Below are 27,931 nucleotides of genomic sequence, written 5' to 3' on the forward strand. Positions count from 1 at the left end.
GTAAGCGATTAGCATTTTTATCATGAAACGAACACGAAACATTGTTTTTTTGTGTGAAGTGTATTATATTATTACCAAAAACTGTCCAGTTACAAAACAGTAATTGCTACGGACAGTCGATGAGTTGATTATATTCAGGTTTCATCACCTGTTCCTCTAAACACATAATTGCTAAATGTTACTGGAGGGAGGGGACTAGGGTCAAGAAGAGTGTGTGAATATACCAGATTGCTCGCTCGTCTGGACCCTGCGTTCTTAGACTGGGGCTGGAGTAGGCAGGCTCCTAACCTTGGAGGGTCAGGCTCCTCTCTCCTGTGTTGCGGTGTGTTTGGACCGGACCCGTGAAACCCCCCTGGATTTCGCTATTCTCTGTTTCCACACTTAACACATGTGTTGGGTCATTTGTAGCCCGTAACATGCAGTAGTGCTCTCTACTTAATTTCACTATTTACAGATAGGGTTTGTATTTGGAAGTGCCTTCATGTTGCCCTTCTAGGGGGCTCGCGCGCTTACAGATAGGACCTTGAGAACGCCCCCACCCCAAACTGATTCTCCTCGAGCTCTTCGGGTGTTAAAGTCATGGCCTGAGAAAGCCCCCAAACACACCCTCCAGGTTCCTGTACCATCTAAGTCGCACACGTGGAGGGAACAAATCAACATTTTTACACCATTTTGGTTAGACACGGTTCAGTAGTTTGTGTAATAGTGACCATTCAAAATGCCATCCACCCAACGTATTTCAGATGAGAATGTTGGGCGGCGTTTCCGTATTACCCAGAACAGTAAACTGCTATGAGGCTAAGCAGACCTGACGACGGTTCCCAGACTCCCCTCTCCAAAGTCCCCGTCCGCTCTCCTCTTGGGCATTATGTTTAGACACAGAGGGTGTGTCAGTGTCTATCTTACACTTCCGGATGTCTGAAAGCACCATGAGCAAAAATACACAACCCCGAGCTCGAGATGACACATTCCTGCCTCAAACCACGGAGACTTCAGACGGCAGGCAGACTGGGAGTGTTCAGTTCAGGCGGCTCCCAGTGCCAAGCAGGGTGGGCCACTGAGTCACCCCAATGCATCAGACACCTCATCCCACCCCCGTGTGGAGAACGAGGTGTTCCATAAGCAAACATTGTGCTCTTTAGAGCATAACAACTAAACTGAGACATCTGTGCGTTGCCTATACCTATGTTCTGTAAAGCTCTGATGTCGAACTTTAAAGAGAAAGCACTGACCAACTGTGCCAAAGGATAAAATGGAATAAGTATGACCTTAAGGCGCTGGCTTTGGAGTCAATGGGGTCAGGTGGGGTGGCAAGTGCGACTCCTAGGATTTACCTATAACCAACACTTAATATGTGCCGTGGTTGCAGGTGACACTCATTTTTGGAGACAGGGGACTTATTTTTCATCATCAGACTTTTAACCAAAGCAAAAGATAGGCAGACAAGGTTGACAAAATGAGGAAAATAAATAATGACAGAGGGAGAAAGTAGGGGTGGAAAAAAACCTGCAGGAGTGAGATAAAGAGCCAGGAAGTGTATGGAAGTATAGGGTGGTGGAAGAAAGAGGTATGAGGTGGAATCAAGACTAGGCGGTCTTGGTATATTGCAACTACGACATTTGACAGAACCACTGGGGAACTCCTAGGAAAAAACCTTGAGCCTCTGCACCTATTTTATGTATTTATTTAAAAAAATAAGTACTGCGTATAACCAATATGCCTATTATTCACTGGGTCATACCGCACAGAATTCATGAATACATCAATGAAAAACCCAAAGATATGGGCATTTGAGTGTGGAAATCCTGCAATTAAAGATACGAGTAGACTCGTCGAACGCTGACATTTCAACCCCCTTACAAAGAATCACCTGGGGTCTTCATCAGGACAGAGAACTGATAGCAACCTAACCAGACCATTCTGGATCTTAATGACACAATGAATGTGTGTATACATTTCTGTTTTCCAAACAGCACGATGAATCAAGGCTCACTGTAAACTTGCCAGTCATCCAACCTGACAATGCGTGGCTCTGGCTTGATTGTTGAATAAATGTGAACCATCATTAATTATGATGATACATGTCTTTCTTTCTACTTTATGCATTTTTTATGTATTAAGATTGACCCATTGACAGAAATATTGCTTTAAGTAATTCCTAGCAGAACACTTTTGCATATGTTCTAAATTACCCTTGTTCTTGGGTATACAGGGTGTCTCAGGTTTTGGTATGCCATCCAGTATGAGTCACGTCTAAAACAACTGGAAACACAACCATATACAATTATAAGAAATCAACGGGACATACAAATAACATAATTGTGATGTATGTCTGCACTTCACAATACATTTTGAAGTTATGATTTAATTTTACACCTATTTTGGGATTTTCACCTGCATTCAGTTTTTCATCTGTGTGAACAACTATGTGAATGTTGCCTCCTGAGGTGTCATCAGAGGTAACAGGGTAACGGTTAATGTATGTGATGTCATCTAGGTCAGAGTCTCTGTGATGTCTATAACTATTCCAGTGATTTAGGGGAAACCACATAAGGGACCATCTAAGACCAGCTCTCTAACACGATGAAAAAAGCCCCTCACATCAACATGATAGAATAATCCCCCCACAGCACAGAGCCTGCAGTCTATTAAGTACTACTTCAGTACAGTTCTAACATAGGATCTGCTCTGCTGCAAGGACCTTAGAACCCCAGATAAAAGAAAATGCTTGCCTTTCCCTATTTACATTTTATTTTTGGCCATTTTTTGTTTTGCAATCTGGCATCATCCTGTGCTGGCCCAGGCAACAAAGGATAGAATATTGTCCATGATAAGACATGGCATTCAGTCCACACAAATACACCACAGGCCAGGTTTAGGGCATTATTGAATGATGTTAATTCATCACTTCACTTGCATACCTTACAAGACGGTCTCAAACCAGTTCTCACACCAGATATCAAAATTCCCTTCAAAGCATAGGTCCAACACTCCATACAGAAACCATAATAAACTAGTACTGACATAGGACAAGGTAATACCTCATCACAGTACAGGGCGTGTGCCTCATAAATTAGCCCATCTCTGTGACAAGACCGAATAATCTATGTATGACACACAAAAACACCAGCTATTGTGCCTCCTGTAACACAACATGTAATACACCAAATTGATCACATTTAACTTCTCGAAGATCTGAGAACACTAGAGACTCTTCGTCTCTCTAAAGGATACATCACAAAAAGATGAGATCATTGTATCTTTCATAGTCAATGTCATCATTTGCAAACTGTTCAGACATCTGATCAGCATCTTTGATGCAGTGGTCTACACACTATCTCAAATTCAAGCAAAATCAGACAAATCCTCCGGCTGCTGAAAAAGGCTAGCTTCAACCTAAATCTTTTTGTTATAGTCCATTTGCTTATCTTCCTTTCTTAGGGAAGATCATTCAGAAAGTAATTGCCACACAGGTACACAACAAAATTAAGAAGGATGTCCTCCAAATTTAAGACCACACTGCAAAACAAAAAAGCACCCATCCAGGTGTGTGAAGATGACCTACAGTTCACTAAGTTTTGGGGTATCAACTCTCATCAGCCAGGCTAGCCAGGCTAGCTTGAAACCAGTTGTGTAGTGAGCATACCTTTACAATTGAGGGTGAAAATCAGCACAAAAAGATGATGGCCGAAATGTTGATCATTGTCAAACATTCACCCCAGTCACAGATCTGGGCTTAATCTATTGTTATTTTGATCGCCACCCGATTCCAGTTTGGACCCAGCCATATGTAAATCAGCCTTGACCCTGCTCCCTATGGGAATAGTCCAGCTCGAACTGCCAGGCCAGGTACTCCCATGTCTGGTAAACAAGCAACCTGGGACCGGTTTCGGGGTATCACCCCTCATAAGAGTGCCTAACTTGAAACTGGTGGTGTAGAGAGCACAAAACCCATGTCTGGGCATACCCTTCCCACTTAGGTAGGTTGAAAATGCAACACAAAAAGATGATGACAGAATGCTGAATATTGTCAAGCATTCACCCCCAGTCACAGATCTGGGTTCAATCAATTGTTATTTTGCTCGACACGCCATTCCAGTTTGGACCCAGCCATATGTCTTCTGGCACTCTTTGATCACTCAGCACTGTTGATCATCATGCATTGTTCACCCTCTTCTCATAATTAAAAGAGGTTCCACAACATCTTCCAGCAAAGGTACACAGCTCAATTGAACAACAGGAATTAACTAGTCTAGGTGAAATCAAGAACTGACCATCTACCTATGGTCTTTCTTATACCCTGATATTAGATGTTGTCAGCAGTCATCTTCAAAGTTCATATGAAGAGCCTTTGAACACACCTGGTGTCAAAAACAACAAGATCCATCAGTTTCAGAAAATACATAGCTCTATCTGAACATCTCATTTAGCAACAGCATTAAACAACTGAAGGACTGCCTCTCTCCAATACAGACCCGGATGCTCAAGCCTACATGAAGCTCATCTCCCTGAAATAAAGTATGTACTGATCACCAATGGCAAAAGACAACCACAAGTTCAAGATTGCCTTTTGGCAACCTTAAATGTTTAATCCCACCAGCTGTTAAACCGTTCTAAGTTCCTATGATTCTTTCTCAATAGCGGCCTCACCTTTATGACGCACTTTGCTAGAATGATGCAGACAGCAAAGCAGCTCCTCTACCTGCTTCATAGAATCAAAGTAGGAGAACCCTGAAGTAACAAGAATCCTAAACGAACGAGTCCCATCATACCCTTACTTGGGTGGAGGCAGCACCCTACTCCCAGAACCACACATAACTCTGCGTAAGAGTGCACTTCACACAGCTGCACAAATCATCAGCGTTCCCAGATAGATAGACCAAGTCACAGCCACACTCAAGAACCTTCTTTCCCTCCCCCGGCCAGCCCATATCACCTGTAGGTTAACATAAAATTCAAGCCTTTGATGACCACCCTGTCTGGCAAGCAAGATCAAGACAATAGGTGGCATTCGCAACATCCATAACAGCAACATCATTGGATCTAAGATCAAGATGTACAAGAAGGAGACCAAATGACCAAACCTTCTGCTATGCACCTAGGATGAGGAACAGGATTTAATATAGGTCCAACAACTGTTACCTTTTGCAGAAGCATCGGAAAAGTTCCTTCTTCAGGGAAAATGTCAATAATTAGACCCTTTCCACACAGGCGTTTCTTGAAGAAAAATCTTGCAATTTGTAAACGAATAAGCAGCATGTGTCCTCCTGCTCTATATCCCTTGCATGGACTTGATAAAGTAGTATATTGCTGTGTAACTAAGATCATGCTTTACGAGTATAAATGCAATGCTGTCCACCCAGAGCACCTTCCTTGAAGTTGTAACAGAACTATTAAAGACCAAGGCCCCCATTACAACCCTGGCGGTCGGTGTTAAACCGGCGGTAACACCTCCAACAGGTCGGCAATACAAAAGAGGAGCTCACGACCATGGTGGAAACCGCCAACATAGACAGCCACTTTAACACTCCAACCGCCACGGCGGTAGCAACAAACACTGTGGCGGTCACCACCAACAGACAGGCAGAAGACAATGTACCGCCCACCGTATTACAAGGCACCAATCCGCCAGCTTTTCCGGGGCGGTACCAACACCATGAAAAGCACGGCAGAAACAACAGAACACAGAATTGAAACCACTCACCTCTCGACACTCCACAAAGAACCAGCCAAGGAGCCCAAATTGCAGATCCCCCCCATGTTGGTGTATCTACTAATACACCACGAAGTAGAAAGAAGGCGGCGGCGGCGACAAAGGTAAGTACTGCACCTAGCACACAGGGGAGGGGGTGGAAAGAGAGTGACACACACACCCACCCCCCACCCTCACCCACAACACCATACACACAAACATATCAGATCCACACATGACACCTCCCTCAAAACGGAGAGAACACTGCAGGGGCATCAGGTCGAAAAACCACAGGCACCTCAGGGGGAAGGGGAGAGGGGCACCTCAGCCGGAAGATGGTACGACGCCACTGCTCCTCGAGGGGGCTCCATGCCCACTGCTTGGTCCTGGGGAGTGCAAAGCCACAGTCTCTCAAGTCTCTCAAGTGGGTGGGTTGCCCACTACTCGCTCCTGAGGAGTGCAAAGCCACAGTCTTTCAAGTGGTTAGGTTGCCCACTGCTCGCTCCTGGGGAGTGCAGAGCCACAGTCTCTCAAGTGGGTGACGTGTTCCACTGGTTCTGGAGTTTTTTTTTTTGCCCAGAGTGCTCCATCCTGCCAAGGATTGCGTGAGTGGATGTATCTCTCCACTGGTTCTGGAGGAGGCTTTGTGCCCAGTGTGCTTCATCCTGCCAAGGATTGGGTGAGTGGATGTATCTCTCCACTGGTTCTGGAGGGGGCTTTGTGCCCAGTGTGCTTCATCCTACCAAGGATTGGGTGAGTGGATGTATCTCTCCACTGGGTGGGTGTATCTCTCCACTGGTTCTGAAGGGGGCTTTGTGCCCAGAGTTCTTCATCCTGCCAAGGATTGGGTGAGTGGATGTATCTCTCCACTGGTTCTGGAGGGGGTTTTGTGCCCAGTGATGCTGCACCTGGGGTGTGGCAGTTAACATCCTCTCACCTGGGTGTCTGAGCCACGCGATGTACCGGCAACAGGTAGCATGATACTCCATGGAGGCAGAGCCACACTCCATCCTGCAGCGACTTAGGCTGCCAACTGCTGGTAGTGCCAGTGCTGGAGGTGGTGCCTCAAGTGGCGTGTCCAGGGTACAGGACGTCGCCTGCAGCCTCGGACGCCTGCCCACTGGTGAAGCTGCTGACATCTGACAGACTGGTAACGGCTGGGCACGTGGCAGTGCAGATGGTGGTGCTGGTTGCGGTGGCTGCGGCGGAGATGCTGTCAGTGCTGGCCGTGGTGCAAGTGTCTGTTGTGGTGGAGGGAGACACCATACCATCTCTGGCAGCTTCGGATGGTTGATCCTTGGGGAGGATGCTGCAGATCGATGTTGTGGCAGCGGTGGTGCAGGTGGCGCTTGTTGCGGCAGTGGTTACTGTGGAAGAGGTCGCTGGCATCCCTGACCAAATGGTGGTCACCAGCCCCTCAACAGGAGGCATTGTGCCCTGAGGTGACTTGCCCTTTGCCTTGTGGCCCTTCCCCACCTTGGCAGTCGCTGCTTGGACCTTGGCATTGTCCTCTCTGTGTTTGGGCGAGGCCTTGCTGAGTGGTTGGTGCGACTTTCCCCTGCTGGAAGTCGGCCCCTTTTTGACCTTTGCAGGTGGCGGAATAGGGTGGTCCTTCCCATCTGTAGGTGGCACACTGGCAGCTCTGACGGGTGCCCCCTTCGATCCACCCCGCTTTGCACGGATCACAGCAGACGCAGATGTGGTGGCTGAGATGCTGGGCTGGGATCTAGACATCCTGGCCCTAGGGGACGGACGGGGGGGAGGTGTAGGGAAGAGGTTCAAGTTAGCTAGGAAACATTTTTTAGACACACTGGGGTGTGGAAGTGGAGGAAGAGGTAGTGGTTGTAGGAGGTGTACGTCTGCTGAGTTTGGGTGAAGGTGCATGGGCTGGAGGCTGTTGTGAGGTGGATGGCTGTTGAGTGGGTGTGTGCCTGCATTTGTGTACTTTGGGAGGAGGGCTCACAGACACACTGGGAGAGGACACAGGGGACGTATGAATGGAAGTGGGGGTGGTGATTTCACGTGAGCAGTGTGTAGTGATGGGTGTGCTGGTGATGGAGGCAGTGGCTGATGATGTAGTGCACGCAGGTGTGAGTGGAGACAAGACTGGGAGGGAGGTGGAGGACATGGAGGAGGGGGACACTGTGGAGGAATTAGATGTTGGTATGTGTGCATGGGTATGGTGCCTGTGTGAGTGCCCGTCGGATGTGTGGTGCTTATGTTTTCCTGAGCCACTTTTGTCTGTTGGTGTGTGTGCATGCTGGTCTGATGGTGTGCTTGGGATAGGCTGAGGTAGAGGGGATTAGGTCTGGGTAGTGGAAGTTGGAGGGGGAAGGCTGGATGCAGGGATAATGGCTGTCATCAGTGCTGAGGCCAGAGCCTGAAACGCTCTCTGTTGGGCCGCCACACCAGAACGAATGCCCTCCAGGTATGCATTTGTTTGCTGCAAATGCCTCTCGACACCCTGGATGGCATTCAGAATAGTTGACTGCCCAACAGTGAGGGATCTCTGGAGGTCAATAGTCTCCTCACTGAGGGCAGCAGGGCTGACTGGGGCAGGGCCTGAGGTGCCTGGGGCGAAGGAGATGCCCACCCTCCTGGGCGAGTGGGCACGGGAAACATGCTGAGGGGCTGCTGGGAAGGGGGGTGGCAGCTCTACCTGTTGATGGGGTGGGCACAGAGGTGTCCGCCACCGCTAGGGAGCTTCCATCAGGGGAGGAGTTGCTGGTATACCCTCCTGTCCCCATCGTGGAGCTCCCCTAACCCTCCGTCCAAATGGTGCTTTCACCCTCTGTGGATTCACCCTCCTTGGCCATGTGGGATGCAGCTCCCTCCATCGCCGGTGCCTCTGCTCCTCCGCCAGATGATGCTAATGCACACAAGGACACGGTGACAAAACAAGAAGGGGGGGGAGACAGAGGACACACATGGTCAATGCCAGCAACACCACTACCGTTGGCGGACACAACACACACAGAGCTGCCCTGTGCACTAGGCCTTGCCCACCCACTCACTATGGTAGTCACCACCCCATGGGGTACAATGCCTAACGCCAACATATGCACTCATGACACCCACAGGACCCTGCACACTAGTAGCTGTCCAATTGTACCATTGGGGTAGGGGTGCTTCTGAGCCTGCAAACAAGGGACCTACCCTGGCATGACCGCCCTGGCCTAGGGGCACCCACAGCCCCCACCCAGATCCCTCCTAAACATCGCAGAGTCAGCTTTATGACACTGTATTCACCCCCTTGTGGCTGCTGCGATGCCCTCAAGCGCCAATCCAACTCCGGATAGGCCACTGCCAGGATGCGGAACATCAGCGGGGTCATGGTGCGACGGGCACCCCTTCCACGTTGGGAGGCCAGCCCCAGCTGGGCCTCTGCCATCTTCTTTCTCCAGCAGCGCAGGTCCTCCCATCTCTTGCGGTAGAGGGTGCTTCGTTTGTGATAGACCCACAGAGTCCGCATTTCCTTGGCGATGGCACACCAAATACCCTTCTTCTGGTGGGCGCTGACCTAGAGGAAAAGTACAGGAGGAAAGGAAATTACTCACCCTTCCGGACCGTCATACTCATTGCCCACCAGTTCACACCCATGTCCTGACGCACATACACTGACCATCCTCACATGCAGCCCTCACCCCTCCAAAATGTGGCTTACATCCACACCACTCCAAAGAGGCATTGCCCACGCATCATGCTCACAGTATATTCACCTGTTTGTGTGGAGGACCATAGAGTAGCGTGTACTGGGGGAGGACCCCATCCACCAGTTTGTCCAACTCCTCCGCAGTGAAGGCAGGGGCCCTTTCTCCAGACACATGAGCCATTGTCGCTTGCAGTGTAGGTCCTCTCCTGTTGATGGTCAGGTATCAAGTGAGTGAACAGATAGAAAATGGCGGTCATGTCCGCGGCGGTGCATACCGTCACCGCCGGCATACAAGGCCATTGGCTCCTGAAACCCATAGGGCCCAATGACAACCAATGCTGAGTTGCGCGGTAGTCTTCGACCGCCTACCATGACGCTGCACAACGCCAGCGCAGTTACCTCATTTCCCCTTGTCCCTCCTCACAAGCCAGGCAGCCGCCATTTCAGGGTTCACATGGCATGGCACCCAACTGCGTCACAGCACATATTGGCACATATACAGACTAACTATTTCACACACGGATATACTAACATTACTGCAGACATAGTTGTGCTACCTATGTGGTAAATGATCCTCTGCTCACCGTTCTCCTCCATAGGCTACAACCGCCGGGGCAGATGATGAGATGGCGGCATCCTCCGGTGTACAGACCCCTGGTGGACCTGTCGACAATGGAAGACAGACACATCATAATCACCTACAGACTTATTCTTGCACAGTCCAAGAACTGTGTGCCCAATTGGAGCCAGACCTGAAGTCATCTATCCGCCAGCCCACAGGTATTCTCCCCCCTTCTAGTGCAGTTCTTGTCAGTGCTCCATTTCCTGGCAAGTGGCTTCTTTCAAACTACAGTGGCCATGGCATCTGGGATGTCTCAGCCAATGTTTTCTAACGTGTTGACCAGCGTTTTGTCTGCCCTGCTGAAACACATGCGCAGCTACATTGTGTTCCCCCAGGTGGATGATTTGCCCACAGCGAAAGCTGACTTCTATGCCCTGGGACATTTCCCCAACATCATTGGTGCCATTGATGGTACACATGTGGCATTTGTCCCCCCCGCAGAAATGAATAAGTGTACAGAAATAGAAAAAGCTACGATTCGATGAATGTGCAAATGGTGTGTTTTGCGGACCAGTACAGCTCCCATGTGAATGCCAAGTATCCTGGCTCTGTGCATGACGCCTATATCTTGCGGAATAGCAGTATCCCTTATGTGATGGGCCAACTCCAGAGGCACCTGGTGTGGCTAATAGGTGAGCCCAAGGTCCCCACACAGTATGAGTAGGTGTCTGGGTATGGGGTAGTCCCTAAGGGTTAGTGTGTGTCTAACAGGTATTCCTCGGAATTTGCAGGTGACTCTGGTTACCCCAACCTCTCATGGCTACTGACCCCAGTGAGGAATGCCAGGACAACGGCAGAGGAACACTACGATGAGGCACATGGGCGAACTAGGCGTATTATTGAGAGGACGTTTGGCCTCCTGAAGGCCAGATTCCGGTGCCTCCATCTAACAGGTGGCTCCCTATACTACTCACCGAAAAAGGTGTGCCAGATAATCGTGGCATGCTGCATGTTGCACAACCTGGCATTGAGACGCCAGGTGCCTTTCCTGCAGGAGGATGAGCCTGGTGATGGTACTGTGGCAGTGGTGGAGCCTGTAGCCAGTGAGGAAGAGGAGGCAGAGGAAGAAGATATTGACAACAGAACGAACATCATAATGCAGTACTTCCAGTGACACACAGGTAAGAGACTGTAACTCCTCTTCACATTTCAGAATACTGTAGGACATTGTACATGCCAGCCTCTTAACCTCTGTCTATGGAAACTGACTGTTTCCTTTGGATTTACTTTTTTCAGATCTGGGTTCTACATTCTGCCTTCTGCTATATGTACTGCTGGCCAACAACTGTCATACATTGGTATGAGTAAATGAACATTTACATTGCTATTTGTTGCTAATGTTGTAATAATACATTTGTGAAAAATCTGACTGACTCCAGATTGGTTTGTGATTAAAGGGTGTTTATTTAGGGGGTAATGATTATAGGGGTATGTGCAAGGGGCTGGGGTGATGGTGGAGGAATGGCAGTTCAAGGTGGACAGGGTGACATAGTGGGACAGAAGGGTGACAATCAGGAGAGTCTTATTTCCTGGCGGGGGTCTTGGCAATGTTCTCTGTCTTCGGCCTGGATCGCAGGGACTGTTTGCGGGGTGGTTCTCCTTCTACAGGGGTGGGGTGCTGGTGGCCTGTTGTTCCTGTGGCGGTGACTCCTGTCCACTAGCGCCGGCGGAGGTGGAAGGCTGTTCCTCGGTTTGGCTAGTGTCAGGGGCCCTTTGTTGTGCCACTGCTTCCCTCATGGTCTTGCCTATGTCAGCCAGCACCCCTGCTATGGTGACCAGGATGGTGTAGATTTTGGTTAGGGCCTACCTGATCCCCATGTAGTGTCTCTCCTACAGCTGCTCCTGAAACTTGGCCAGTACCGTGCCCATGGTCTCCTGAGCATGGTGGCATGCTCCCATGATGTTGGAGAGTGGCTCGTGGAGAGTCGGTTCCCTTGGCCTGTCCTACCCCTGTCGCACAGCAGTCCTCCCAGCTTCCCTGTTGTCCTGTGCCTCTGTCCCCTGAACCGTGTGCCCACTGCCACTGACCCCAGGTCCCTGATCGTCCTGGGTTAGTGGGTTTGCCTGGGGTCCCAATAGTGGTGGACACACTGCTGATTGATGTGTCCTGGGGACAGTGGTATGGGCCCGCAGGGTGGGTGCTGTGCTGGTGTTTCCTGAGGGGGAAGGTTCTGTGGTGGTTTGGGACTGTGGCAGAGTAACTGACTGTCAAGAGGTCCCAGATGGGCCAGACTGGTCATCCTGATCCAGGCGTGCAGAGCTGCTGTCATAACTGTGGGTCTCTTCTGTGGGGGGACTGGATATGGCTGGCACCTCCTGTCCAGTGACGTTGGGTAGAGGTCCTGTTGGGATGTAAATGCATTGTTATTGTATCTGTGTGGGCCATCTTGTGCAAAGGGTGTGTTTCCCTGTATTAATGTGCTTTCCCTGTCGCCTTGGCCTTGTGTGATTGGTGTTTATGTGGGTTTGGTGAGTCTCTCTACTGGGCATGCTGTGGTGATGGGTGTCCATGCAGGTCTGTGATGAGTGTCCATGCATTGTTGTTGCATGCAGGGCTTGGTATTGAAATGGGTAGGTTGTGATAGTGGGGTATATGCGAGATGTTGGAGTGATGGGTGTGAGGGTAGGGGTAGGAGTTTGTGATGGCCTGCAGGTAGGGTGGGGGATAAAGTAGTAAAGCTTTGACTTACCAGAATCCAGTCCTCCTGCTACTCCTGTGAATACCTCAGGATGCATTATTGCCAAGACTTGCTCCTCCCATGTTGTTAGTTGTGGGGGAGGAGGTGGGGGTCCACCGCCCGTCCTCTGTACTGCTATCTGGTGTCTTGAAATCATGGAACGCACCTTCCCCCGTAGGTCGTTCCACCTCTTCCTGATGTCATCTCTGGTTCTGGGATGCTGTCCCACAGCGTTGACCCTGTCGACGATTCTTCGCCATAGCTCCATCTTCCTTGCAATGGAGGTCTGCTGCACCTGTGATCCGAATAGCTGTGGCTCTACCCGGATGATTTCCTCCACCATGACCCTGAGCTCCTCCTCAGAAAACCTGGGGTGTCTTTGAGGTGCCATGATGTGGTGTGAGTGATATGTGAGGTGATGTGTGGGGTGATGTGTTGGGGTGTGTGCTGTGAGGTGCGTGGATGGTGTAAGTGTGATGGTGTTCTGTGCCTCTGGATGATGGTGTGGTCTTTGCTTTTCTCTCTCTCTGCTTGTTCAAATTTTTTCGCTGTAAGGGGTTGTGGGTAATGTTGGTGTGTGTTTTATAGTGGTGTGAGTGTGTGGGTGTGGTGTGCGTATGTGTTTTAGGTGTGTGTTGTTTGAATTGTCCAATGTGGTGTAGTTTTGTAAGTGTGTGTGTATTTTTAGCGCAGCAGTGTGTACCGCCAATGGTTTACCGCGGTTGAAAGACCACTGTGTTGATTCATAGGTCGTGATACTGTGGGCGTATTCCTGTTGGCGTGACGGTGTGGGTTTTGCTATCAACAGTTTATTACTGACCTCTGGTCTGGCGGACTTGTTTGGGTGTCTGTATAGTGGCAGTTTTCTCAGTGTGGGTCATAATACCCATAGCGGAATACCGCTGCGGTCATGGTATGTTGGCGGCCGTCAGCACGGCGGTAAGCGGGTATTTCGGCCAGTGTTGTAATAAGGGCCCAAGTGTTTTTACAGGATAGACTAATTGATATTGCTTTAAACTTGGAACCTACTCGCTACTCAAAACACTGCCAACATGATGCGCTCCATCCACCAAGGATCTCCCACAACCCCTGCCCACACCATATGTTCAACCTTGGAATCAACACCATTAGATGGAAACTCCCCAACATCTTGAACAAATACATCACCTCACCTTCCTGGATGAGTGGAAACATGCAGCAATCAAACCCCTCCTCAAGAAGCCTTCTGCTGACCCCAACAAGCTCACATATTACTGACCAATCTCCCTATTCCCCTTTCCTGCCAAAGCCCTGACAACTCATGGTATACCTAAAGAATAACAATCTTCTGGACACTACCCAAACAGGCTTCTGCTCTGACCACAACACCGAAACTGCACTCATCAACACCACGGACATCAGAACCATCCTGGACCAGGGAGAATCACTGTCCTCATTCTCTGTGACCTTGCAGCAGCTTTTGACACCGGCTCCCACCACACCCTAATCAAGAGGTTCCACCAAATCGACATCTAAGACAACGCCCTCAAATGGATCACATCATTCCTATCCGACAGAACCCAAAGAGCCCTCCTACCTTTCATGAACATCATCTGCGACATCCACCAAAGCTCTTCACCCAGCCACACCCTGGCTTCCTATCGAGAAAATAATTAATTTTAAACTCCTCATTCACGCATACAAGGCCCTCCACAACCTAGGACCCACCAACCTCAACCACTGCATCACCTTCACCTTCACCTCCCCGACCAGACCTCTCTGCCCCGCTCAAGAAGCACTAACCACGTGCCCTGCATAAGGAAGACCTGGGCTGGTGGAAGACCCTTCGTCTACCTCGTGGCAAAAATCTGGAACACCCTACCCTGCATTTCAGGCAGTCACCTTTGCTACCTCAATTCAGGAAGGACCTTAAAACCTAGTTCTTCAACTGAAGCTCAGAGGACAAACCCCCTCAGCCTCTTGAGACCCTTCCTTGTGAGTAGTTGATCTCTATAAATCCTAATTTGATTTTGATTTGACCCTCTTCAGTGTCTACATGACCCCTTTGGCGAACATCGTCAGGAACCACAGATTCAACAGCATCTTATAAGCCGACGACACCCAACAAACCTATTGGTATCCAAAGACCCCTCCACTGCAAAGGCCAACTTCCACCTGTGCAGGTCCAGTATCGCCAACTAGGTGCAAGACAATTTCCTCAGACTGAACGCAGATAAAACAGAAGTCATGATCTTCAGAAGCACCAACTAACCATGGGACGACTCCAGGTGGCCCGCCACCCTGGCCACCCCCACTCCAACGGCCCAAACCCGAAACCTCAGCATCATCCTGGACAACAAACTCACCATGATAAGCCAGATCAATGCAGTATCCTCTGTCTGTTTCCTCATCCTCTGCCTGCTATGCCAGATATTCAGATGGCTCCCGGTCTCCACCAGACGCACTGTCATGCAAGCCCTCGTTACCAGTTGCCTGGACTACGGCAACACCCTTTAACCAGGAATCACATCAAAATTCACAAAGAGACTACAACTCATACAGAACTCAGCTGCCAGATTCATCCTGAACCTCCCCAGAAGGACCTACATGACCCCCACCTGAGAAAACTCCATTGGCTCGTCGTACACCATGTGAATTCAAGATGCTGACCCACAGCTACAAAGCCCTTCACCCCTCTACCACTGTCTCAACTTCCACCTCCCCTCCAAGCCCCTGCGCTCTGCCACCCTCTCCCACACCCCTGCATCTGCTGTTGCAATAGTAGGAGCCACTTGTTCTCCTCCCTCACTGGTAATCCTGGAACAGCCTCCCCATTCACCTCAGACCAGCTCCCTCTCTCCAGGGATTCAGAACGGGGCTCAAGACCTGGGTCTTAAACTGAACCTTCAAGCAGCCGAACCCAGCACCTGGATACCCTTATGCGTGATTAGCGTGCCATACAAAATCCTGTTTGAAACTTTCTGAGTTTCCATGGAGGGTGACATTCATTCATTTGGATAAAGAGCCCATCGAAATGAACTGTATTTCTTTTTTTTTTGTGATGTAAAATTTCAGGACCAGTGATCCCTTTGAAGTCTATGTAAGGCATCTCACTGCTCTGGAGAGTGGAAATAAGTCTCAGGAGCAGGACGTACTACAGATGAGTGTCAGGTATTTCCTCTCACATCCCAAGGCATCCATCCGTACAAAACACCAATTTGAAAGCTCTGATTAATTTACCTCACAGCATAGACCTTGGAGACTGAACAGAACAATCTCAGTGATGGAGAAAGAATAATTGGCCAGATGTACGTAGGTAATCATTTGTGATTACCAAATAGCAAATTCTTGCAATTCGCTATTTGGTAATTGCAAACACCCAATCACAAACATGTGTACATTTTGCAATTCTCAGTGGGCCGCAAATAAACATACCTCATGAACATTAATGAGGGAGGCTCGGTTTGCGACCCACTGGGAATGGCTAAATTCACCGAGATGCTTCCAAGGGTCAGCAGATCACCATGCCTGTGATTGCTTTTAAATAAAGCATTTTTTTGCAGCCCATTCTCCTTAAAGGAAAACAGGATGCATTTAAAACAAAAAAAAGAAACGTTTTCTTTTCATTTTTTAAAAGTAGGCAGTGGTCTGTGAGACCACTGCCTGCTCTTAAAAATGTTTTACAAACATTCACAAAGGGTAAGGACGGCCTTGATGGTGACGAAGAGAGACACTGCAGCCTCATGGAACTATCCGGGTCTACCATCCCTTTCGAGATGGAGACGTGGAGTTGATTGGTGTGAACGACAAGAGAGACTGGTGTATGAACCCCTAGGGTGTCCTTGTAAGCATGCCAAGGTATGGGGGAAATGGCTGGCTGGGTACCATAAACACATGTGGGGTTCTAACAATATCATGGAATTTGGTAAATGCGACTGTGGTTTTGAATTGTTTATGGTTGATGATGTTGACATACACGGGTGTGGACCCATACTGAAGGATTGGTGTGGGGGATTGATGTGCTTTTCCTTTTGTACACTTTGTTCAAACCTCAATAAAAATTGTTCATAAAAAATAAAATTCACAAAGGGGAAGGAGTACTTTAGAATCCCTTCCCATTTGCTTGAAGTAGATAGTAAAATGCGAATGTTTTGCGGTCACACTTCGGTCATACATTCACACATACAACTGCGACTCGATATTAGGAAGGGACGCACTAAATTCACCCAATCCTAATACCGAATCGCAACCCATTTTGCAATTCAGCAATAGGTTACCAAATCACAAATAAAGCTATATACATTTACAAAAGCATTTTTGCGGTTGCCAATGGTTTGTGAACACAAAAATGATTTGTACATCTGGCCTATAATCTGTTGCAGAGAACAGCTGCCCATCACCCCCGCACACACCACAGTAGAACGTGCTAAAGCATCTCAGAGCTGATAAGCACCTGGTAGAGCTGGCAAAATGGAACCTTATATGATAAGATGCACTTCTGGGTCTAGGCAGCAGAAAAGAGATGCAGGTATCGACCTTCTGTGAGGGAACGATACGACCAGACATGAAACCCTTAATGGTGATGCTAGGAAAGTCTAATTTCATACAGTCGTGATGCCTGAGACAAAGGCACATCTGCAGATGTTTGTTACCTTATTGAGAGAGAAGGAATGGTTTCTTACCTGTAACTCCAGTTCTCTCGTAGGGGTATTTCCATGATAGTCATAAGCACTGAATAGTTCCGCGCGCCTGCGGGGACCCCGGAGCACTGTTGTGTAGTATATTCTTAAGTGCAATCATCAGCTCCTTGACAAAAAAGGTCTGTGAAAAACACTTAAGAATAACAATGTGCAGCCTATGTGAACAGCTACACAGGCCAAATTGTTAGAAGAAAAAACAGTTGTAGTGTAAATTTCACGTTTAAACCTCTATTTATTCTATAAATACATAAATAAATACATTCTCATATTTTATTTACACCTCTCATGAGAATAAAACAATGTAGGGCAGTGTAGCCCATAGGCTGCCATTATACAGAATGAAAATAGAGCTGTGCCTTTAAGAAAGTAAAGTCTTCCTGTTTCCCATCATGCACAGCAAAAGGCAGTTGCCTCAGTTCTTTTTTGGAGGCTATTAACCTGACATGAAGAAAAAACAAAACATTTGTTGGAGTACCAACCTCCATAATATTCATGTTCTATGTCAACTCCACCGGGGAGGAGGGAGGGTTGCTTATGACTATCATGGAAATACCCCTACGAGAGAACTGGAGTTACAGGTAAGAAACCATTCCTTCTCTCGTAGGGGATTTCCATGTATAGTCATAAGCACTGAATAGAGTAGCAAGCCCATCCCCATAACCGCGGTGGAGTAGATATAAGAATACTGAGAAAAACATGAATCATGCAAACAAATTCTTGAGCAAAGCCTGCCCAACCTGAGCATCTGCCCTAGCGTCTGTATCAAGGCAGTAATGCTTAGTAAAGGTATGGACCGACCTCCAAGTGGCAGCCTTGCATATTTCTGCCAAAGGGACATTTCTCATCAAGGCTACAGTAGCTGCTTTCCCTCTGGTAGAGTGGGCTTTTGGCCTACCACCAAGGGATTTGTTTGCTAACTGATAACATAACATTATACATGAAACAATCCATCTGGATAACGATTGTTTAGATGTGCCCAAACCTGTTCTGATTGGGCCATAGTTAATAAAAAGCTGTTGTGATTTTCGAAAGCTTTTTGTCCTGTCCAGGTAAAATTTCAAGACTCTCTTTACATCCAGAGAGTGCAGAGTTCTCTCAGCAGGGGTAGCTGGATTCTGAAAGAAAGTCGGTAATGAAATTGTTTGGTTCACATGGAAGTCGGAGACTACCTTAGGTAAAAATTTTGGATGAGTTCTCATTACCACTTTCGCAGAATGAAAAACCGTGTAGGGTTCCTGAGCGCAAAGGGCCTGGATTTCGCTGACCCTACGCGCTGAAGTGATTGCCACCAGAAAAGCAGCTTTCCATGTGAGATGCTGCAGCGATGCCTTATGTATCGGCTCAAATGGCGGCAGCATCAGACGTGATAAGACAACGTTCAGTTCCCATGGAGGAGAAGGCTTTCTAATGGGAGGAAAAACCTTCTTTGAACCTTCTAGGAAATCCTTAATAATCGGAATCCGAAAAAAGGAAGTTTGTGAAGGACTCTTTCTGTATGCCGTTATCGCCGCCAAGTGAACTTTTATTGACGACAGTTGTAAGCCCGATTTTGCCAAACTTAACAAGTATGGCAGGATAGATTGTTCCCCACAGGAAACCGGGTCAATGTTGTTGTGTAAACACCAAATGCAGAATCTCTTCCACTTGCTTGCATAGGCTGATCGTGTGGAAGGGCGCTTTGCTTCCTTCAGAATTTCCATACAGTCCTGAGGTAGGTTCAAGTGTCCATATTGCACTAGCTCAGGAGCCATGCTGCCAAACTCAACGATGAGGGGTTGGGATGAGATATCTGCCCTCTGAACTTCGTGAGAAGGTCCGGACGATATGGTAGCCTGATGTGTGGTTTGAGTGACCGGTGAAGAAGGTCTGGGAACCACCACTGGCGTGGCCACTCCGGAGCAATTAGGATCATTTTGGTCTGAACATTGGACAGCTTCTGGAGGACCGCCGGAATCAGGGGAAGCGGTGGAAAGGCGTAAAGAAATGCTCCTGACCAGCTTATCCACAGGGCATTCCCCAGTGTCCCTGGATGGTAATATCTGGAGGCGAAGTTTTGGCATTTTTTGTTTTCTGGGGTTGCGAATAGGTCTGTAGAGGGGGTACCCCAGAGTGCGAAAATGGAATGAACGACGTCGTCGTGTAGTACCCATTCGTGGTTCTCGTCCATTACCCGACTGAGGGCATCCGCTTGAACATTCTGGATGCCGGGCAGGTGAGTTGCCACTAGTGACAGGTTCCTGGCTAGAAGCCAATGCCAGATTGTCTGAGCCTCTCTGGATAAAATTCTGGACCTGGTGCCTCCTTGTTTGTTCACGTAGTACATAGTGGCCACGTTGTCTGTCTGGAGAAGGAGAGTTTCCGTTCTCAGAGAGGGAAGGAAGGCTTTGAGCGCAAGGTGGACTGCGCGAAGTTCCAGCAGGTTGATGTGATAGAGACTCTCTCTCTGTGACCACTCGCCTTGGACTCGAAGATGTTCCATGTGCGCCCCCCATCCGATCAGTGACGCATCTGTTACGATGGTTTGAGATGGGGGCCGTTGTTGGAACGGAATCCCCACCAAGAGATTGCTGGGTAAACACCACCACTTGAGGGATTGTAGGGTGTGAGGAGAAAGAAGGACTTTGTTCTCCCAATCGTCCCTCAGTTGACACCACTGATCTTCCAGGTTTTCCTGCAATGGTCTCATATGGAGGCGAGCATTGAGAACCAGATGGATACAAGACGCCATCGAGCCCAGTAGAGAAGCTATTATTCTTGCAGTGGCTTGAGGTCTTTCCTGCAGTTGTTTGCACTTCTGGAGAATCGATAACCGTCGTTCCTCCGAAGGAAACACCTTTCCTAGCCTGGTATCTACAATGGCCCCTAAGTAATGCAACCTCTGAACAGGTGTTGCTGTAGATTTCAGGAGATTGACTTGAAGACCAAGTTTTTGCAGCAGTTGTAGAGTCCATTCGAAATGTTGCTGTGTCTCGAGACAACTGGAGGCCTTTATGAGCCAATCGTCTAGATAGGGGTAGACGAATATTCGCTGTTTCCTCAAGTGGGCGGCTACTACCGCCATGCATTTGGAAAAAGTTATTGGCGCTGATTTTAGGCCGAAAGGTAGAACCGCAAATTGGTAATGGCGTTTCCCGACGGTGAACCTTAGGAATTTTCGATGTTTCTTGGTTACTGGGATATGAAAGTAAGCGTCGCAAAGATCGATCGCACATAGCCAGTCGCCCTGACGTAGATGTGGATAAATTTGGTGTAAGGCTAACATCCTGAATTTTTCTTTGCGAATCCATTTGTTTGCTGTCCTCAGATCTAAGATGGGACGAAACTCTTGTTTGTCTTTTTTCGGTACAAGGAAATATCTCGAATAAATCCCATTCCCTTGTTGGCTGATGGGAACGGGTTCTATGGCTCTTTTTTGCAATAGGATATTGACCTCTAACTGTAGAGCTTCGAGATGGCGGTTGGCTGTTTTGGGTGGAACAGATGGTGGAGAACTGGTGAATCTGAGAGCGTAACCATGTCTCACAATATTCAATACCCAGGCGTCTGTTGTGATGCGTAGCCACTCGTCCAGATGATTTGAGATACTTCCCCCTACCGGAGTGGATAACGGAGGAGGGGGAAGCAAAGATTCAGGGCTTAGACGTGGGAGCCTGTCGAGTTGCCTGAGTTTGAGGTGTTGAACGACCCCTTGTCGACCTTCGCTGAGTAGAGAAACCCCTTTGATACTGCTGTTGTTGCTGCTGCTGGGGGCGCGAAGACATCCAGTGTGGCGACTGATACCGGTGGGTGAAAAGTCGTCGTTGATATGGCCGGAAAACCTTTCTTTGTTCTTTCGGTCTTTCCATGCCTACCGCTTTCAAGGTATCTAGATCAGCTTTCATTCTAGCCATCTCGTCATCGGCATGAGAACCGAACAAGGTGGAGCCCGAGAAAGGCAGGTTTTGTATTCTCTGCTGCGCTTCAGGTTTGAGTAATGTAAGTCTCAACCATGCATGCCTTCTGAGCGCTATCCCGTGTGCATAATTGTGTGCGGATAGCACCGAAGAGTCAGCTGCAGCACTTATAATTTGGTTAGACACCATGGCTCCCTCACCCACGACCTCCAGGAAATCTTCCCTTTTATCCTTAGGAAGATGTTCCGCAAACTGCATCAAAGAGTCCCAGAGGGCACGATCGTACCGCCCTAATAACGCAGTAGCGCTGGCTGCCTTCATCGTGACGGCTGCAGTAGAGCATAATTTTCGTCCTGCAGCATCTATCTTTCTGCTCTCTTTATCTGGAGGTGAAGAAGAAGATGGTGAGGTTGAATGCAGTTTTTTTGCCGCTACTATGACCACCGAATCAGGAACTGGGTCCGACCTCAAGAATAGAGGATCTTGTTCTGGTGGACGATATTTTTTAATAAGTCTGGAAGGAGCAGACTTTGTTGCGGCCGGTGCAAGGAAAATATCCATTGTTGGTTCAAGGAGACCTGGAACCAGTGGAAGCAAAGGTCTGGAAGATGTCCTGTGATGCAAGGTCTCGAAGATCACTGACGTCGATGGGGCAGGTACCGCCAGCGGGATGTTCAGCTTGGTTGCCCCTCGTACTAAGACCTCCTGGAACGTATTCACATCATCTATGGGGGACACTCTCGGGGACGGTGAGTCCGATAGGGTTGGAGAGTAGTCCCGTGTAGACGAAGAAGAACGGCTGTGATGTGAATGCTGAGATCTCTGTGGGTCATGACGGTGCCGAGAGGAAGAAGAGCGTCTAGAGGAATGTCCCGAACGTCTTACAGACCGCGTTGGAGTCCTCAAAACAGACTCTGAAGGCGGAGCCGGAAGAGGCGCCGTAGGTGTTACCGGCGTCTGTGGCAATGGTGATTGTCGAGGAGAGAGTTGTGGAGACGATGGAAGGAGGATGAGTGAAGCCGAGGATTCTGAGGTTGTATAAACCCTCCTAGGTCTTTTTGATTGTCTCGACGTCGACACACTCCTCGACGTCGAAGTACGGTGACGGCGAGTGCCCTTCGCCGTCGATTCTTCTCGCCGTTGAGAATCTCTCGACGACGACCCTCGACGTCGCCGTGATGACGGTGAACGTCTACGACGTCGAGCACCCCTCGACGTTGATCGATCTCGCCGTTTCGACGGCGAACCGGATTCAGATCTCCTCGACGTGGAACGTCCTCGCCGTGTCGACGGTGACCCAGATCTCGACGGCGAAAGTCCACGCCGTCTCGACGGCGAAATCGTCGTCGACGGCGAGCGATGTCTCTTTCTCGCCGGCGAACCACTCCTCGACGGCGAGCATGTTGGCGCCGTTCCTTGCCTCGACGTCGACGCCCTCGACGTCGTCGGAGACCTGTGCCGTTTTTGAGCCGGTCTGGTCGGAGTTATAGAGGAACCAGTGTGAGCCCTGGTAGAAGACTGACCTTCTCCTCGCTCTGTGGTAGAATGACCACTTTTCCTCCTGTCCTCTTTCGCCTGGAGTCGGATCTTCTCCCTGTCACGAAGGGTCCTTCTGGAGAAGGTTTTGCAGATGTCACACGACTCCGGTTTGTGGCTGGATGGAAGGCAAATTATGCAGACCCGATGTGGATCTGTTTTGGCCTTTTTTCTGCCACAAGAAGGACATTTGTCAAACAGTGAAGGCATTTCTGAAGTAGAAAAACCTCAAAATTCTGTCAGAATCTAACAGAAAAAAGCAGAAAATTATCACTCAATGTTAAAAACGTCGAGTGAAAATGAAATTCAAAAGATTTTAAATGAATTTCTGTCACAGAAGGATTTTGTGAGGTAGAGCTCAATGCTTCAGGGTCCTGTCAGAAAGGAGCCGGAAAAAAGAACTGAGGCAACTGCCTTTTGCTGTGCATGATGGGAAACAGGAAGACTTTACTTTCTTAAAGGCACAGCTCTATTTTCATTCTGTATAATGGCAGCCTATGGGCTACACTGCCCTACATTGTTTTATTCTCATGAGAGGTGTAAATAAAATATGAGAATGTATTTATTTATGTATTTATAGAATAAATAGAGGTTTAAACGTGAAATTTACACTACAACTGTTTTTTCTTCTAACAATTTGGCCTGTGTAGCTGTTCACATAGGCTGCACATTGTTATTCTTAAGTGTTTTTCACAGACCTTTTTTGTCAAGGAGCTGATGATTGCACTTAAGAATATACTACACAACAGTGCTCCGGGGTCCCCGCAGGCGCGCGGAACTATTCAGTGCTTATGACTATACATGGAAATCCCCTACGAGAGAAGAGGTTTTAACTGGTGTTACGGATTGCTGCTTTTGAGGAAGACCAGAACTGACTTGCATATATGGGGAAGAAGGGGGTCTCTTCTTGTAACGTCCTAACTGAGCTTATAAAAAAGGTGAACATTTGCTACCAGTTCGTTTTCAAAGTATTAAACCTGTGTGCTAAAGCATTTCCTCATTATATGACTTTATAGACGGGCCACTGGTAGTATACAGCAATGGCAGAGCACATTATGTAGGCACAAGGGTTGAAAAATAGCGTAACAGAGAAAGTCTGATTAAGCAGTTATCATACACCATTTCTTTCAATTAAAAACAACTCAGCAAAGCAGTATAGGGCATTTTATGTATATTATGTAGTCTCACTAGCAAGTGACACAGGACCTTAAGAAGAGTTGTAACATTTGTGCGTTTCACAATGTCGGAGTGAGCTGTTGAAATAACTGCACTTTAATAGTAGTGCCTGTGGTGTGAACATGAATTTGGGCTAATGGTGAAATAAAAAACGACAAAAAGTAATAATTCAATCCACCTTTTGTGAATTACATTTCAGTATTTGAGGTTTCTGTTCCCTAATGCAGATAAAAAGCCCTTTCCACTGTCCATCAAATGGGCATATTTACACTGTGTGAGCAAGACATTCACCTCTTTTAAAATATCAAAACACAGCAATCAGCAGATGAAGGCGACCACCATCGTAAAGTACCTGGCGGAACACAGCACCCAAATTTGAAACCCATTTAATAACGCCTGAATCATTGGAGCTAGAATGTTTTGCTAAAATCCTCAAATTATACTGCAGATGATTATAAGGTGAGAGGGGTAAATTAATACAACTAAGAACTGGTCCTCTGGGTGGAAGATGAAATAATGATGAATAAGAAAAAAATGGTGTTCAAAAAGGAAATTCATCTGCTAAAAGTCTCTGACTCACAGAGGTTACTCCGCACACCCTGGCAGAACAATAGAACAGAAAGCAAAGGATTAAAGAGATACCTTGCGGCCTCAATAATTGGCGAAATGGGGCGAGACTGTGGTTTTAGTAAGGCCTAGATGGGAACATGCTTGATGCACACTCTGCGCCTTGTTGCAACTGCCTGTACTTCAGAAACTTTCAACTTTGTATTCTGTATGCTTATTGTGACTTCAAGAGCCAGTATCTGGTGCAACGCGTCTCCAAAGATAGTGTTTTGTACGGTGACCAGGTGTGACCAGTTGTCGCAGACCAAGATACCCTGAAAAACGTTTCAACTTCCCACCCACGTCCCTCCCCAACTTCTCATGATACAAAGACTCACCAACGCGGAACCCCGAGCCAGTGAGGGTGTCAGTGGAGTGCCCATTCTCGCCAATCAGTGTCATATTGCTGCCAGGCCGGCACGTGTCTCGGCATTGCCCCTTCTGGCAGGTCCGCTTGCAGATGAGGGGAGCAAAGACCACCTTGAAACGCTCCCGAGCCACGGTGCCAGGCGAGGCGATGGCACACCACCCGCCCAGCGCCAAGGACGTCAACAAAAGCAGCCCTTGCATCATCGTGCCATCCTGGTTGTAGAAAAGAACAAAAAAAAATAAGATGCCTTGGTGGCTCGGCCCTCGCAATTGTAAATTCCTCTGGGAACCTTTTCTTGTTTCCCTTCGCTGCCTCTTCAGAGAAAGTATCGTCTGTACTTAATCTCAGGCTCTGCCTGAATGCTCTTTGCTTCCCCTCGGTCACAGCTCTGTAACATATAATTGGTTTACTCAGTGGCTTCCCAGGATGGTCTTTCCTCTTCTTCAAGGCCTGCTCTAAAACGTTATTTTCTTTTCCTTGGCAGACTGCCCCGAGCGTTATTTTCTTTCTTTCATCGACTACTCCATGCGTATCGTGTGCTTCAAGGCTGCCCCTGACAGAAGGCCCTTCCAGTCCTCCCGAAAGTTCTCTCTTTGCTTTGGAAACTTCTTTGGGATCGTCAGCTGATGCCTTCTTTATACCCTCCTTTCACAGATGCAACGAAACGTACCTCCTTCTTCCTCGGCCGGTCTGCTTCCTTTCTTCCCTTCGAGCCCGGAGAAATAGCAACGATTGCGGACGCCGGGTCAGGGATCCAGGAGCGGATAAAAGTTTCCACAACAGCAGCAACAGCACAAAAAACTGAAATCTGCTACGTCTGCGCGTAGGGATAAATCTGTGCGGCGCTTGGCGAGGCTCCTCACATTCCTCCGTCTGTGCCTCACCCCCTCTCTTTTTCCTCGCTCACTTTCTATGGATAATATGAGCCGTGGGCGGGAACTGCGGAGAGGCGAGATGATGCGGGCCTCTGCCACAGCCACCACAAGCCTCCCCGGATGCCGCGCCGAAGCTGCTCTTGGCACCTGGCGATTACAGGCGCGGGGCCAGCACTACAACTCGTGGCGGCGCGACGACGACGCCTCAACAGCAAAACACGTTGATTTCGGGATGTTCCGGTGGGGTGGGGCTTTGTTTTTGTAAGTTTTCTCGTTGTGAGTATTACTTGTCCCACTGAGGTGAAGGAGACCCTACCTTCTGCTTGGTTGTGCCTAGTGGTTTTGGCTCGATATGTCTGGGATTTTGCACATATGTGCTTTATTTCTTTTGTTTACTCCCCCTCATCCTCCACTCTGCGTCACCCTTCTCTCTTTTCTCTCCCACTCACCTTGCTGTCAGCAACTCACCCTCCGCTTCCGCCTGCCTCACCCTCTTCTCTCTCGCCCTCACTCTCACCTTCTATCTGTACATCGCTTTTCTGCCATCCTCACCCTCGCTGCTGCTGCCAACAGGCCAGGTAATGAATGGTCTGTGTAGGAAACTGAGCTGATAACGTGCAAGGGGTGTGCATTATCGGACCTTGCACTTGTGCTGCACTGTCCCTGTTTATTTTTTATAATGGGAACGTGCGCTGCTCTTGCCCAAGCTGTATCTTTGTTGTGTTAGTGAAACTTAGCAAACGTTTATTTACTCCAGAAAAGTCCAATTGTTTGGTGGCACTGGCAGCCTTTTTCACATAGAGCCACGAGTTAAGACTCAGCAGTAAGAAAATAAAACAAACAACTACTGAGATACCTATTCTGATTGTACATACATTTTCAATTACTTTTCACGGTATGGCAGAATCGAATCAGATTGTTCCTGTCATACAACGGTCATCACAAGGGAACTTGCAGTCTCGTTTGATAAGGTGGGAATGTCACAGGTATTCCTGCTGTTGACATGGGTATGCTTACGGCCACCATCCCAACTGACTCCATACTTGTCCCAGGGGCTTCCCCTAACCGAAATCATTTGCGTTATTCATGAAGGGCAAACAATAAGGCTAAGAAAGCAAGTCTGAAAGCCCTTGGAAATAATTAAGATAAAGAAAACAAGCATTTGCAATGAAGCAGGACTCGCATTTGCTTGAGTTAGAGCTATTAGCATCGGGCTGAAAAGGAGGAACAGACCACGCAACACCGTTCTAAGGGGTAAAAGGCCGCTTTAATAGAACAGGTCCGGTGAAACAAATAACCTTGGCAACAAGCCTTACAAAACTATGACCTCACTAAACAAAGTTTCCTCCTAACCCCCCCCCACTAAACTTCCCCTTCCCAGTAACCCTTAATCAAAACCTTTCCCATCTGTCTTACTGCCCCCCTTCTGTATTTCCCTTGCATTTCCTCCCTTGTGACCCTTGCTACAACCTCCCTGACCTCAAACTTCCACCTCCTCCCCTCCCCCCAACGGGTTTATGTGCAAATCCCCCCGCCCTAACCAGACCTGTCTACCAGCGGCAGCCTAATTTAAATAAAACAACAAACATACAGCCAAAATGCCAACAAATACCTGTCCTCTTAAAGCCTTTTTAAGCCAGAACATGATAAAACTCCGTCACTGAACTGGAAGCCCTTCCGGCAAAACAACCCTCAAAAAAGACAAGACAAAAAACCCTGAAACAAGGGAGGGTGGGTGGGCCAAAAAACTGCCTGAGTACCGCCTCCTGGGTGTGATCACGGCCAAAGAGGCCGCCCAAACCCAACCCACACCTTTTATACTGACCCCCAAGATACCACCCCTTCCTGTCAACTGCCCAATAAAATATCCCAGTCCCTCTGCGGCCAGCTCCACCAGCCCGATAAGCCCTGGGCTCCCCCTAAACCCCCATCGGGCTGAAAAGGAGGAACAGACCACGCGACACCGTTCTAAGGGGTAAAAGGCCGCTTTAATAGAACAGGTCCTGTGAAACAAATAACCTTGGCAACAAGCCTTACAAAACTATGACCTCACTAAACAAAGTTTCCTCCTAACCCCCCCCCCACTAAACTTCCCCTTCCCAGTAACCCTTAATCAAAACCTTTCCCATCTGTCTTACTGCCCCCCTTCTGT

At 48.4% G+C, this 27,931-nt stretch overlaps 1 protein-coding gene across 3 annotated transcripts in view; it reads right to left on the reverse strand.

Moving 5' to 3' along the window:
• LTBP3 (latent transforming growth factor beta binding protein 3) overlaps positions 1 to 25,796 on the reverse strand; it is a 336,564-nt gene extending 310,768 nt beyond the window's left edge. Inside the window, exon 1 of one of the 3 annotated variants that reach the window (XM_069208015.1) lies at positions 24,873 to 25,796. In XM_069208015.1, the coding sequence (XP_069064116.1) occupies positions 24,873 to 25,107 (235 nt within the window). In that variant the 5' untranslated portion in view covers positions 25,108 to 25,796. The remainder of the gene's footprint in view (positions 1 to 24,872) is intronic. The other 2 variants (XM_069208017.1, XM_069208016.1) reach the window with 2 other exon arrangements.
• Between the last annotated feature and the right edge of the window lie 2,135 nt (positions 25,797 to 27,931).

Source organism: Pleurodeles waltl, chromosome 9 (assembly GCF_031143425.1).
Source record: "Pleurodeles waltl isolate 20211129_DDA chromosome 9, aPleWal1.hap1.20221129, whole genome shotgun sequence".
NCBI classification, from domain to species: domain Eukaryota; kingdom Metazoa; phylum Chordata; class Amphibia; order Caudata; family Salamandridae; genus Pleurodeles; species Pleurodeles waltl.